This window comes from Cynoglossus semilaevis, chromosome 1, assembly GCF_000523025.1.
Source record: "Cynoglossus semilaevis isolate Cse_v1.0 chromosome 1, Cse_v1.0, whole genome shotgun sequence".
In the NCBI taxonomy this organism is placed as follows: domain Eukaryota; kingdom Metazoa; phylum Chordata; class Actinopteri; order Pleuronectiformes; family Cynoglossidae; genus Cynoglossus; species Cynoglossus semilaevis.
The window spans coordinates 15,911,480-15,926,160 of NC_024307.1; the positions used below are offsets into that span (position 1 = coordinate 15,911,480).

A 14,681-nucleotide genomic window follows, 5' to 3' on the forward strand; every position below is an offset into this window, starting at 1 on the left:
GATATGCTGTTAACAGGCTGCCCCCAGCAGGCGCCAAGCATGTGGTTCCTTTGGGAATCGAACCCAAACCTACACTATGGAACCCACTTTGTTCCAAGGCTGAAAAAAGGTTGGGAAACACTGGTGTAGGTGGAGAAGCAGAGCAGACACGGTGCCAGATTAAACTGGTAAAAACAGCAAAGTCAAATATGAAGGAGTGGATAATAAACATGGACTGAAAAAGTCTGCCTGGTTATAAAATCTTGAACAACACAGAGCTGTGTGAGTCAGCGCGACACTTGGTCCAAAGTTAGAACTCAGCTGGAGCAGTGGATGTATGTTTTTTAGATGACATAATGCTCGCAGATGTGTGTTTTCTAACTGAAAGGGTTTTATATTTTTCAGCAGAGGCTGCGCTCTCTTTATCAGCTCAGAGCAGAAACAGACCTCATTAGACACTGGAGTTAAAAATAACAACACCACGGGTCTTTGAAGGCATCATTTGTGTGTTTTCTTTTTTAGAGATGCATTTGACCAAACAAGTCTTTGACAGTATTTGTTATTTAGCCAACTGGGGATTGGAGACTGTGTGGAATTGAACCCAAAACCTAATAAGAATTCAGAACCGAAGTAGGAGCAGCTGACACTCAGAGCCAATCAGAGCACAGTATTAATGTAGGCTAGGCCAGTCGTCTTTTAACATTTTAATTCTACTATATATTTAGCACAAGTGCCTTGCAAGCAGAGAGTCATGGGTTCAAATCCCAGAAGAACCACGTATCCCTAGTGGCGCCTCCTGTGGCAGCCTGTGTTGGTCTGACACAACCTGAGGGGAATTAAACCCACAACCTGCAGCATTAAGAGTGTAAATCCTACTACTGCTCACTGTAGCTCTAGTTTTTTTTTTTTTAAATTCTGTATCTCTGTAAAAACAGTGAAGGTGGTGTGTGTGTGTGTGTGTGTGTGTGCGGACGGAAAGAGGGTCCTTGACTCTCTGGATCATGGGCTGCAGCCAGTCCGTGTTGACCTCACAGTGACTGTCCAGAAAGGTCAGGATGGCTGCAGAGGCCGTGTTTGCTCCCCTGACACGTGAGCGGATCAGACCTGCAGGAAGTGAAGGACAGAAATGAACCAGCCGTCCACCTGGTGGCTGCACCCAGAAACTACAGCTACTAAAGAAATCTCTGTTCTCATGGCAGTGTTTCGTGCTGTGTTCAGGCTACTTTTGTTAACCAGAGAGTCCTATTAAGAACTCATCCAGAACCAACAGAGGCAACAAAACACACATGGGAAAATGTTTTACAAGATCAGGGGATGGTGGTTCAACATGTGGCTCTAGAGGCACATGCCTCTTTAGTCTTTGCATTGGCTCATAAGAAGAAGAATAAAAAGAAATCATTAGTGATGCATAAAATATCAACTAGTTTAACATGTAGATGTAGCATGTAGGACTGGCGGGTAAAGATAAAAAATAAAAATAAAAATTCAGTTTGCTTGCTAACAGCAAAATGACACTTTTTTTCCTTTAACTAAAGATTGGTGGTGCAGTTTTCAGTAGTAAGTGTCAAACTCTAAAATGACTTTTTTATGGTAAAGATTGGTGGTGCAGTTTTCAGTAGTGTCAAACTCAATGATGATCGTGACCATAATTAAATAAATAAATATAAGAATATGAGCATCATCCAAAACTGAACTTTGTGTTTGTTAGGGTGTCACCACTAGGTGTCACCTGCTCTACCTCATTCAAGTGAACCATTAATGGTGGTGATTTTAACACCTGGTCCGTACAGAGACACAGCAGTTCACAGGGTTAATGAACCAGCCTTCCTCTTCCTCTGTCTCCTAGCAACCACTTCAACTACTGGAGGAAATGTTAAAAAAGAAATACTGTTACTGTGGAGACGATGATGGCGTTGAAGAAAAGTGTATTAACACTGGGATGTGAAGAGGACCAGGTTAAAAATAACTGGTCTGTGTAGTAGTTTGGTTTCATCACAGCTTATTGTCACAGTCCATTAGAAACGGAGAGAAAATAATTGTAACGCCTGCTTTTCCAGAAGGATTGGAACAGTAAAAGTAAAAAAAAAAAAAAAATCGTAATATTGTTGAACTAAAGCATTAAACTAAATTACAACATAACAATGAGGCAGGGTATTTCTGTTAATTTATTTAATTAATCGCACATTAACGTCATTCTTTTTTTTTTCTTTAATTGTGTTGCTCAATGGCTCTGAATACATAAGTGGGCAAAAGCCGGGTCACCGTGTGCAGGGTGGTTAAACAAAGGTCAAGTAAAGGTCAAATATAGACCTCAGTCTTTTCTTATGTTCGTTTCTATTGAATATAGACCTCAGTCTTTTCTTATGTTTGTTTCTATTGTATTTTATTTTATTTTATTTTGGACTAAAGCTGTGTTCACAGTCATGCTCCCGTCACACCTGTCCTTATGGTTTCCTCCCCCGTCATCTCCTCCCTAGTCTCACATCCATGTCCCTCACACTCACCCTCTCTCCTGTTGTTCCTCAGGCAGCGGACTTTAGGGATCTGAGACAGCAGCTGGCAGTCGTCGGCTGGAGGAGGAGGAGGAGGAGGAGCGCAGGGAGAAGACAAGAGGAGAGAGAACGTCACCAGAAGACAAACAACTGAGTAGACGCAGTACACACACACACACACAAACACAAGTACATGGACATACAGTCACACACCTTCAGTAAAGGTCGAGCAGCAACTCAGTTTTCATCGTACGATCTCAACCCAACGTCCGTCTACTCTGGACTACAGTCAAATTCAGAGTTTTATTTTATTCAATAATAATATTTTGAATAAATACCTACAATAACTTTGTCTTTATTTCGTTCCACAAGATCTCATGACAGATAGTGTGTATTTCAGAGTACTTGCATCATTCATACACAGACACATCTGCACAATTAAAATATGTGACTATAAAGAACATGAAGAAGAAACAAACGTATATGAAATATATGTGTTTAATATATGTCTTTGTTCCTGCTACAGCAGACCGTGATGGAACAACTGGAGGAGATCAGTGACTTTGACCTTCACTGACACAACAGAGCTGTACTCTCTGCTACAGGACACAGTACTCACTGCCCTGACTCTACAGATGACTGTCCTCGCCTGAGGACACTGTCCTCACCTCCGGGCAGGTCTTAACAGGATTACATTCAGATTGACAGAGAGGACAATCCTCCCTACTGCTGTTGACCAGCCTCTTCCTCCTCCTCCTCCTCCTCCTCCTGTCTGACCTCACGCTGACCAATAACATCACACTCTCACTGATTGGCTGTAGCCATTCTGTCTTTAACGTGATTCAATAATGAAGAATATTTGAGAATTTCATATTTGAAAATGACTGTTTAATAAATGTTTTTTTTTTCTTTGGAGAATTCCAGTCTTTTATGTTGAACACAAGCTAAAATAAAGGTGCAGTGTGTAATCTTTGCAGCCTTTTTGCGTCACTGTGGTTGATGTAACTTTATGGTCACACCAACACCAACGTTCCTCCTCTGATATCCAGGTACATTTAGACGGATTTACAGAGAACGAGGAACGATCCGGACTGTTCAAAACCTGCCTGACTTCACCAGGACTGAGAGAGAGAGAGAGAGAGAGAGAGAAAGAGAGAGAGAGACCAGAGGAGCCTGATTGGAGGCAATGTGTTTTTGAAGTTCAGAGGCAACAGTTGCTTATTTCTGCAACTAGATGGTAAGGTATTTTAGTAATTAATTATTAGCAATTTTGCTTTCGCAGCTAAACAAGATTATTAATTTTACAGTGATCATCAATTCAGAAAATTAACATTTAGCATTAAAGCGTCATGTGAAATTTTTAATACTTTATCAGAGAGAGGGAGAGAGAGAGAGAGAGAGACCTCTACATTGTTGTTGTTGTTTTCTGTTGTTTTGACAGATCGACTGCAGCAGCGGCAACAGCTAAATGTAACAAATGAGTCATATGTGAAATAATGGATTTCTCTCAACCAGTGCTGTCACTGCAGTTAGATGTCTGCCCAGCTGTGTGTGTGTGTGTGTGAGTGTGTGTGTGTTAGTGACCAGTGAATGTAGGTCACTGTGCTCTACTCCACAGACAGAAGACGCAGCCGAGTGTAATTAGAGAAAATGTTGCTGGACAGTCAGAGTCATGAGCTCCTGTCATTCTGCTGCTGACACAGAGGAATACCTACTGCAGAGTACTTGTACTGCAAGTATTTGAACAGTCATTACAGAAATACATGAACCCAGATTTGATGTTGTACTGTCTGTGATTGTAGTATAAATCTGAAGCAGCAGGTTCTACTGTGTCCCTTCATTAGTGCTCACCACAGACAGACTGTTTGTAACCCAACCTGTGACTGATGCCTGATGGGAATCAAACCAGAGCCTTTTACATGAAACCAAGTCCTTGATTCTTAGGTTCCAAACCTCAGAGATGGAGATCTTCTCATTTAGATGAGACTAAAAACCTTCCTGATCAATAGACGCTTCAGTCAGAGCTGGCTCACATGTCACTGAGTTATTCTTTGGTGACGCTGCTTTAGGCCTAGACCGCTGGGGGAGGGCCTGCGGAGCGCTGAGTCTATTTACTTGTTAAAATAAACTAAACAACCAAATAAAGTTTCTCTGTGTTTTCAATGACAATTTCAATATGCATTTTTATAACTATAAAAAAAAAGGTGTCTCACGGTCAGAGCTGAAATCATCAATCAGGAGTATTTCCTGGATCAGAGACGGTGGACTTCTCATCAGGACGCTGGGAGGAAGAAGACACAGAGAGATGAAGATCAGATGTCACTGCTCACTGCTGTGTGTGTGTGTGTGTGTGTGTGTTCATGGTGGTTACCTCTTGATGGTGCGCAGGAGTGTGGAGCGAGCCTCATTGTGGAAAGTGATGATGATGCTGGTGGCAGGAAGGTCGGAGTCGTATGTCAGAGCAGCACACCTGTGGAGAGAGGGTGGCTTCAGTCACTTGTCACCTGTTGTTGGTGTGAACACACACACCCAGACCCACACACACACACACAGCGGTGGTTAACAGCTCTGCCCACTGCTGCCACTGGACCTTTTGGAGACACCGCTGCTGCTGCAATGACATGGAAATATCTGGTTGCCAGGCAACAGCAGCTGAGAGTTCTGACCCTCTCATGGACCGAGAGCTTCAGAACAAGGTGAGGAGACGAGGAGATGAAAACATCATACATCAGGGTTGTAGTTTTGGTACTTTTGTTTCTCTCATCTGTGACAGAGAAGAATGTCTCTATTTTCCGTCCCGTGTATCTGAGCCCTGACCTCTGGTCCACTACACCTGGACAAAGGCTGTAGCCCGGCTCACCTGTAGTGTCGGGTGTCTCTGATGGCTCGCTCGCTGCCCAGACGGTCGCTCTCCTGCAGGTTGAAGGCGTGCTCTCTGTACGGGTCGTCACCCGGCTTCAGCTGTTTGGCCGACAGGTAGGATTTCTCATCGAAACTGCCCAGCAGTTGACCCTGCTGCTCCGGCCTGGGGGGCTGGGTCACCTGCAGAGGGCAGGAAGAGGAGCGGTGAGGTCAACTGATGTGACACGGCACCAACGTCAGCTGTATTTGGAGCCAACAGTTCCCTCCATCACTGACAACAAACAGTTCTTCTGTCATTACGACGAGGCTGAATCACTCAGGGATCAGTCGGTTCTGAGGAGCTAGTCTTACTAAGAGGACATTTAGTTGGATTAGCTTAGCTTAGCAGAGCTAAAAAAAAAATACTCAGAGCCGCACATCAGCTGAACCTAATACTACTACAGAATTCCTACATTAATAAGACGGGAATCATACAGGAACCTGGAACTATTACTTTACGTCGAGGTTCGACCTACAACAACAGCAGCTCAACACAGGTGACTGCAGTGATGAGCTGGTTACTAGGCAACAGAGTATGTCTTATGGTTTTAAATGTTACAAATATCAGAGATTTGACAGTACTACAAAAGTACTACACAGTACATAGTATATTATCAAGTATAATTATTGTCCTGTATCTTTCTTAAGAACTTGTTGTGTCCTTAGGCTCCGATCGTCTTCATCATTCCGAGCCTTGAACAGCCGCCCTTGACCAGGAACTTTAATTCTACACAGTGAACTTAAACATTTGTGTCAAATTAACAGAAATCCTCTCTGTAAACACTGGAAAAAAGCTGACCTTTAACCTTTAACACAACGTAATCAGGTCTTTTATGTTTGACTTAACTGTAGTGAGGTCACGATGACCTTCAACATGGCCGCCAACACCTACGCACGTACGAGTGAGTGATATTTTCTACAGAACCAGAAGGTTCAAAAATATTCCAGAATCACAGAGTTTTCGTGATTAAAACCTCCGACAGTTTAGAGTTTGTCTGTTTTACTGGAAGCAGTTAGGAATGCAGTGTCCACCCTGAAGACTAATGGACACTGGGACTAGCTGATAATGTTGACTGATTCACTGTGGCCCTGCAGGAACTGTGGCGCAACCCTGCTGCAACACTGACGGTCAACAGACGGCCATGATGAAACCATCAGAGCAAAGAGCAAGACTTCGCCATAATGAACGAATCAGTGAAGGACAAGAACCACTGACAGAGTGAAGCAGGTGACTCTCAGGTGAGGAGAAGAAGAAGAAGAAGTGGAGGAATGACAGAGATCACAGCTGCTTCCTGCAGCCTCGATGGATGGAGAGAGAGAGAGAAGAGGTTTCTGATCAGACGGCAAGATGAGTGACGTCTGAAGAGGGAACCTTCAAATATATAAACTTAATTAATGAATCTGCTCTCCTCTTTATCCAATAAGGAAACATGGTTTTTACTATTACACTGGCAGGGATTTATTTTAACGTCCTGGAATCTGAGCCTTGTCTGAGTTAACCCACACCTGGTAACCTGTTGTTGCCTGTTTTTTTTCGCCGTTCAAGCTCATGATTCTCAGTGGTTCAGACACACTGGAGCTCCACTCTGTTTAAAGGCGTTTTTTAAATCGCACTTGTTCAGTAATTATAGTACATTAACGACGTGCAACATGACTCACCAGGAGAGAAAAAGAATCAGGGAAAAAAAAATCAGTCACGTTTTCTTCACCTCTGTGGAGAAAAAACCTCCAGGAAATAACTGTTCATTTGTCCAGTGACATGAGGACGTGAAATGACAGTTCAGTCCTAACGACAAATTAGAGCCAGAGGAATTGACTTTAACATCATCGACAAGAATCAGAACGATAAACCTTCCTGTCGTTGGCTTTTCAGACATTAATGACATCGTCAGCAACACATCAATGAAGTAGGACAGAGGTTAGCCACCGAGGGCAAAAAGCAGCAACTGAAAACGAGATTGTTGATTGATTGGGTTAAATAATAAACAGCAGAGTGGAGACGAGTGCAAAAACCAAGGACAAAAACTACCAAAAAGTCCACAGTGTCCAAATAATGGACACCAATCGACAGCCTGTCCCACGGCCCTGAGAAGAAACACTGAAACCCATTCCATTATTTATTAAGACCAATCATTTAAGCAGCTCCATCTAATCAGGCAGGACATTAGCACAGAGGGAGTGGACCTGTCAACAAGTCACAATCAGCTGAACAAAGACAGTTTCTTTTTCCTGCTGTTGACCTTTTATTATGGTTAAACCCTAAGGCGTTTCCTCCTCATAGCTTCACTAAGTCAAACAGGCGTCACATCTCATCGATATCTGCACTACTGTGGTTCAACACTAGGGGTGCTTCTATAGGTACAATGGGACTAAAAAAATAACAGAAGGCTCGTCTGTGGCTCAGTCTGTGGCTCAGTCTGTGGCTCACTCTCACTGAATTAAATATGATGATCACACATACAAAGACTCAACCAATCCCAGACACCAGGAGTCGTCCGTCTGGCAGCAGACGAGAGTGGACGCTGCCACCTGTCCAGTCAGACCGGCTTGAGTCTGATATCATCTACATTTGTCATTCATTTCTGTCCACAGTTCTACATTTCCGTCAGTGTCTACTGTTCATAAAAATCAACCAACAACAAAGAGTTTGCTTTCAGTTTCTGAAGGAGGTCACGGATGCTGACCAATCACGTCTCCTCAACGGTCCCAGACAATGTCTGCATTTTCACAGGGCCACAGTGAGGAAACTAAACCAGCCGTGATGTGGTCTGTTTCAGAGCTAATTAAAACCCCGGACACCGCAGGTTTCTTTGTAGTCTGGAACCAGTGAAAACTGTTTGATGGTTCATGAGGCTGCTGCAATCAGTGAGGCGTGAGGCTGGTGAAATCCAGTCAAATGGACACTGAATGTTACAGTTGGTTTTTCTGAAATATGCCTCATATAATAAAACCAATGCTGAGCTGGTGTGTGCTCTTCAACGCCTCAGATTCACACAGATGGTTTAAACTGGGGATGAGTTTGAAGAGAAAACGACAGCAGATGGCAGGAAACGACAAAAGTGAGACGACAACAACAAGAATCTTCATTTGATGTAAGATGGTTTCACCTCACTTACAGCTGGAGTAGATTTGAAGTGCAAGGATTAAAAACTGAACAGGCAGGTAAATGGGAGTGTCATCTGCAAAAGGACAAAGCTTTTAGGAAAGACAGACAGAGAAAGAAAACTGATCGCAAAAACAAACTGGGACAACAAACACAGCTCCAGCTCATCCTCGTAATGACGACTTGAGTCGGTGTCTAAATTAGCCTCGGAAAAAAATCAGTTTATCACTTTTTTTTAGTTGATCCTCCAACTGTTGGTTCATCACCATGAAAACCAGTGAAAACACGGCGGCAATTCTGCTGAAAATCATGATAAAAATGTTTGAAAAAGAACAACTCAGGCGATATTTTTTCATTCAACCTTTGAGGCTAGCGGTGCAGAAAAGACCCAGGACACAGCTATCGATAACAAATGAATAAGAACCCGACGGCAGGCGCGGTCTTATCCTGGTCAATAAAAATAGACTTGAAGTATTATGTCAAGTCAGGTTTAAAACCAAGAGATGACTGACTGTAGAAGCTGAGATAAAACCATGGGAGAAACAGAAGAAAAAGTTCTGGAACAAGTTCGACCTAAATCAGAGCGTTGCTGTTGAACTGAGACGTCTGTTCACAGAAGACAAACATTCCTGAAATCATGGTGTTGTCGTAGTGAAGTAATGACTCCTCCATAGAACTGATGACATCATCTCTGCCATGACTTCAAACTCTGACTCTTGTCAAAACCTGGATTAAAATTCACGCAGTTTTTGTCAATTATTTAACTACAATCAATATTGTAAGTAAAAAATATATTTTTCACAAAAATATTGTTATGCAATATAAAAAAATGCAACCAGTTAATTATTGTATATTATTGTAACTAATAAAGAGCGTGTGTTTCCCTGTCCTGCCTGCGGTCCAGAACCGTCTGTCTTTAATAATGAATCAAAGCCAAGTTCATTATCAGATTAGTTTTATGGACGGGAAACGTTTGATTGGATTTGATATTTAATGTCTCTGCTTCATTCATTTAGAGAAACATTAACATTGACAGAGGATTTAATGGTCGACACTGGTGATTGATCAGTTCTGTGTTCTCTTTAAAAAAGGAAACCAGCCAAGAACAAATGTTTAAATGACAAAAGTCCAAACAACTCTGGCAGAGCTGAAGTCTGGGAACTGAACCAACAACCAGAGCTGAGACAAACACTGACAAATAAGAACCAATCGATGACTCCACGACACAGACTGGACTTCCCATAATCTCCAGGAGGGATCAGTGTGTGGAAGAAGTGGACGTTTGAAAACACACTATGAAAACTGAGAACCAGGAACGAACACACACACACACACACACACGTCCATAGATGCAGAAGTGGATCTGGTTACAGCTCGTCCACAACAGAGGCCAAAGGCCAGAGTGATGACAGCAGCTACTCAGAGAGAGAAGAGATAGGGGGAGGGAGGGGGGGAGAGGAGGAGGGAGAGCCAGGGGAGTGAAACAGGATTAGAGAGGGAACATGTTCCTGCTGCGACTGATACAAATGGTGCAGAGAAAATGAAGCCCGAGCAAACAGACCTTCACTGATGATGTCATTAGTAAATTAGATGCTGCTAAAAAAGGATGGAGGAGAGAGAGAGAGAGGGAGAGAGGGAGAGAGAGGGAGAGAGGGAGAGGGAGAGGTGAGGAGTGAGGGGTGGGGGGGGGTGTCAGGGCAGTAAAGAATGGGAGAAGAAAGGTGAGGTGAGAGGAGCTGTGGAGAGAGTGTGAAGGGAGGAGAGGTGAGGGAATAAAACCAGACAGAGAGGAAACCTGAAATAAAGCTCAGAGAAATCTAAGAAAATGTATAGAAATATTTTAAAGGCCAACCGGAGAAAAGAAGCTAAACTAGAATGATGACAAAGGAAAACTGAGGTAGAAAAAGGAAATGAAGGTAAAGTGTTTCAACAACAAAAAAAATCAAAACAAAGTAGAAATGATAGAGAGATAGAGAAGGAAAAGAAACCAAAGGAGGAATCAAGCTGGAAAAGATGGCTGAAAAGGATGAAGTCAAATAAAAGGTTGATTAGAAGAAATGAAAAAGAACCAGTGGAAATAGAACAAACAAAGGGAAATAAAAACAAGAAATAAAATAAGAAAAAAGAAATAAAAAGAACGAGTGAAAGAAAAGCAGTGAAGATGAAGGTGAAGAGGAGGAGGCGTTGACTCTCAGGTGACAGACCTCACTGACACTGAACAAATCCAGGTTTACAGCAGGATAAATCAACAGTGTTTTTGTTGACAGTGTGTTCAGGTCAGACACTGATCTGAGGTCAGTTTGTACCACCGTCTCTGTCGCCACTGCACTGCTTCACATTTGGCTCAAAGAGCCCGTCAGCTGGATCTCAAACAAACCTGACAAATCTAAAAAAAAAAACTAAAAAAAAAACTGTAAATCTGACTCAATTACACTCATGTGAAGTAAAACCACTTCGCCTTCGCAGCCGTGGGTAAAGTGAGAATTAGCATCACCTACAGGAGGAGGTAGAGATGAAACCCCACAGAGTCAGTCAGTGAGGCTGTGAATGTTACAATCAAGGACCTGCAGGAATTTGAACCTGAAATATAAATGAACACCTGAAATATAAACGTGTTGATATTAACCTGAGACAGAATTGACATTTTTCTCAGAGGATTTCTTAAACACTTGGTCTTTGATTTAAGGAGCTTTCTTAAACACTTGGTCTTTGATTTAAAGAGCCTGAAGATGATGAAGATGATGATGAAGATGAAGATGATGATGAAGATGAAGATGAAGAAGAAGATGATGATGATGATGATGATGCAGTGACGTCTCAGGCACTTTTATTTCAGTGGCTGCTTCATTTCCTGTGCAGCCACTGTCTCTTTAAGAGACTTTTTTTTTGGTCACATCTAATTGATTTGTCTCAGCAGCTGCCGAGTCAATAAAAGAACAACAACTAAAAAAATAGATTTTTTTTTTTAGACTCCCAAATATCAAAGAAACTCACAGAAATCTTTTGAAAAGTGTGGTTAAAAAGTCAATTAAAGTTAGAGCTCAGATTGAAGCCACTGGTAAATAAAAGGTTAATAAATAAAGATGTGGTTATAAAAAGCGTTGACAAATAAAGAAAATCAATATTGTTAAATCTACTCCCACTTGAATCAACATTGTCTTCAGACAATATTTGCTCTCAGAGCTGGAGACTGAAGCTTCCTGTGTCCTGCACCAAAGTCCATGGAGAACACTGTCGTCTCTACTGCAGCTCCAGGGACCAGGACCTGGAACCAGGGACCAGGGACCAGCTGGTCTTTATGACGTCACCCTGTGTCACGGAGGTGAAACCAAACTGAATATGTCAATTACCAAAGTGGTTAAGTGACAGGTGTAAACTTAGTGAAGGAGGCAGCAGTGAGCTGACCACACCTGAGCAGCAGTTTAAAACAAATGACTGGTCAGTAGAGTCAGTCTTTCACTGAGGAGGAGAACGGTGGTCTGTCACTGACTGTCTTCACTCTCTGGTCCAATGAGAAGCTAAAAAAACCCCAAACTCTCTGAGCTTGTGTGTTTACAGTCTGTGAAATGTCATGAAGCAGATTCAGATATTTCAATTCATGCCAAAATCTCTGGGTCTATTGGAGAGCCAATCACTGATGGTGTTGTTCCTCACTCATGTTCACTGGGGATTTTGTCGACTGTTTGGTTCATTCAAAGACTGAATGGATGAAAATGAAACAGGAAGTTATGACAATAAACAAATCTGTCGATGTTTTAGTCGACTAATGGACCAATCACTGCTGCTCCGCCATTCCATACAACTTCTTCATGTCAGATACCAATACTGCACCCTGGAGTACCCCGGAGTACTCTGGAGTATCTGGAGTATCTGGAGTATCTGTGGTCAGTTAAGTATTTGGGTGTAGGTATTGATCGATGTTTGATCCAGAGATTTGGATCAGTATCGTAACAATATCAATCCTGAGTATCGGATTGAGCCATCCCCAAATAAAGGATAAACACGTAGAGAGCAGAGCCAATCAGAGCTGGTTTTGGTCTGGTTGGACAGAGATATTCAGTGTAAACTGTGTGGACGACTTGATTTTTCCAGTCGTGTTGACTCTGCCTGTCAGCGTTAACACGACTCCTCCGTGATCTCCATTTGTTCTCACATGAAAAGCACAGAAGTTACAGTGTGTTCACACTCCATGTGACAGAAAACCCTGAAGGCACCACCGTGGGAACACGCAGCTCCAGACCCAGGCCTGTGGTCGACTACAGGGTCCACAGGCCACGGCTTTGTCTTCCTCTTCTTCTTCGTCTCCTCACTGTCCCCAGGTAAACAGGTCTCTAATCACAGAGCAGCAGAGGCTCCTCCCCCGTCTCCCCACCCTCCCCCGTGTTTTCACTTCACATGTTGGACTCCAGGACGGTCTCAACATAATGTGGTTTAGGAGGTGTTTGCTGATGGATTTATGGAAAGCCTCTTACTGCTGCTGCAGGTTTCACTCAGGCCGGTGGACAACAAACAGCCCGGGGTAAACAGTCTGACCACTGCCCAGGCAGCAAGGACAGGGCCGGGGGCAGATAGTAGGGACCATTAAAGTCACAGTGTTAAAGCTGCAGGTCAGTCTGTCTGAAGAAGACGTGTCAATAGAGGGCGCTCTAAGCAAAACTCTACCAGGGATTTACAGGGAGCAAAATATTTTTCCGTCTCCCTGGAAGTGACCAATTACTGCACGTCGTTGAAAGTAAGATAAAAAAAAAAAAAAACCACACTGGTCCAGATTCACTCCTGCTGTTAGCATGCTGTTAGCATGCTGTTAGCATGCTATTAGCATGCAAGCTCCACATTCCAGCTGAGTGGACAAATCCAACAGCACAGCACGTGGAGCAGAGCTCAGAGTTGGTTTTTCTACTCAACCTAAAATACCTCACTTTCCACCAAAATGTTACACAGCACCAACAATGCCTCTGTGCCTGCGCATCAGGAATACAAACTTGTTTTTATTACAATGTTGCAGACACTCAACCAGACGCAGAGAAAAGTGACAAAATAAAAGATTTACCAGCTTCAAAAACTAAGATAATCTGAGCCTCTTCTTCAGTGAGTTGATAAAAAGCCACTCACAGTCGCGGTCACGTCTCCTCTGATTGGACCAGGAGGAACGGTCGGCGTTCACGCTGCACACTTTTATTTTTGAATCCTGCACCGACCAATCAAAGCCATCGATTAGACTTCAAACTCACAGCACCTTCACTCAAGGGTTTCAAGCACCTAAATGACAGCAGGTGATGAGCGTTTCCCATCAGCACCTGTGTCTGTGTGATGTCACATGGTCACATGGTCACATGGTCATTTGTATTGCTACTTCTTTGTTCTTTTCTTGTGCTATTTTTTCTCTAAAAAATACTACGTTTTAAATTTTCATAAACCTACGTCATTTTATTGATAATATCACAACTTTATTCTCGTTTTTAAATTTACAACTTCTCATAAACTTCAGATTATTATTATTTTTTTCGATATAACTTAATTCAACTCATAATTTTCCAAAGTCTCTTCTCTGATACGATTCTACTTTGACTTTGACCTTAAAATAACATTTCTTTGTCCCACGTCCCACTCTGAACCACTCTCAGTAAACACTGCTCGTCAAGATCACCATCTTCTTCTACTGTGCAGTTAGGAAATCAGCTACACTCAAGAGTGCCCCCTGCTGGATCACGCTGTTCCTACTTACAGTAACAGAATCTGAGGAATTCTCAAACCAGGTTTGAGCCACGTTGTTCGACTGCTGACTGAGAGGACGGAGGTTCAAGTCCACTGAGGAAGAGGAAGGTTTTTCACGGCCCTCGGCCTCGGGGTAACAAGGTTGTGGTTGTTATCAGAGGTCCTGGGTTTGAATCCCAGCACGGCTAGAACCACTGACACCAATGAACACTTTACAAACGGAAACCTCTAAGCCCTGATCTCATCATCATCATCATCATCATCATCATCATCATCATCATCACCTCCAGGTTCCAAACCCACTCTGTCCATCACATCAACATGCAGCACACACACTCCTGCAGCTCCAGCCTCAGACTCCGTCTCACAGCGACTCCGTCTCCCCCCTCTCCCCACTCTCCTCCATGTCTTTATCTCCGCTTTCTCACCCCCCCCCCCCCCCCCCCCCCCCCCCCTCCCTCTCCCCCCCCAGCCCATGGCCCCGCGCTTGC

The 14,681-nt window shown here is 43.1% G+C and overlaps 1 protein-coding gene across 1 annotated transcript in view; it reads right to left on the reverse strand.

Annotated features, from left to right (window-relative positions):
* galnt16 (UDP-N-acetyl-alpha-D-galactosamine:polypeptide N-acetylgalactosaminyltransferase 16) overlaps positions 1–14,681 on the reverse strand; it is a 32,071-nt gene that overhangs the window by 16,769 nt on the left and 621 nt on the right. The window contains exons 2-6 of the mRNA XM_008314011.3: positions 5,332–5,513; positions 4,843–4,941; positions 4,685–4,752; positions 2,484–2,549; positions 964–1,083 (exon numbers count right to left, since the gene is read on the reverse strand). Coding sequence (XP_008312233.1) covers positions 964–1,083; positions 2,484–2,549; positions 4,685–4,752; positions 4,843–4,941; positions 5,332–5,513 — 535 coding nt within the window. The remainder of the gene's footprint in view (positions 1–963; positions 1,084–2,483; positions 2,550–4,684; positions 4,753–4,842; positions 4,942–5,331; positions 5,514–14,681) is intronic.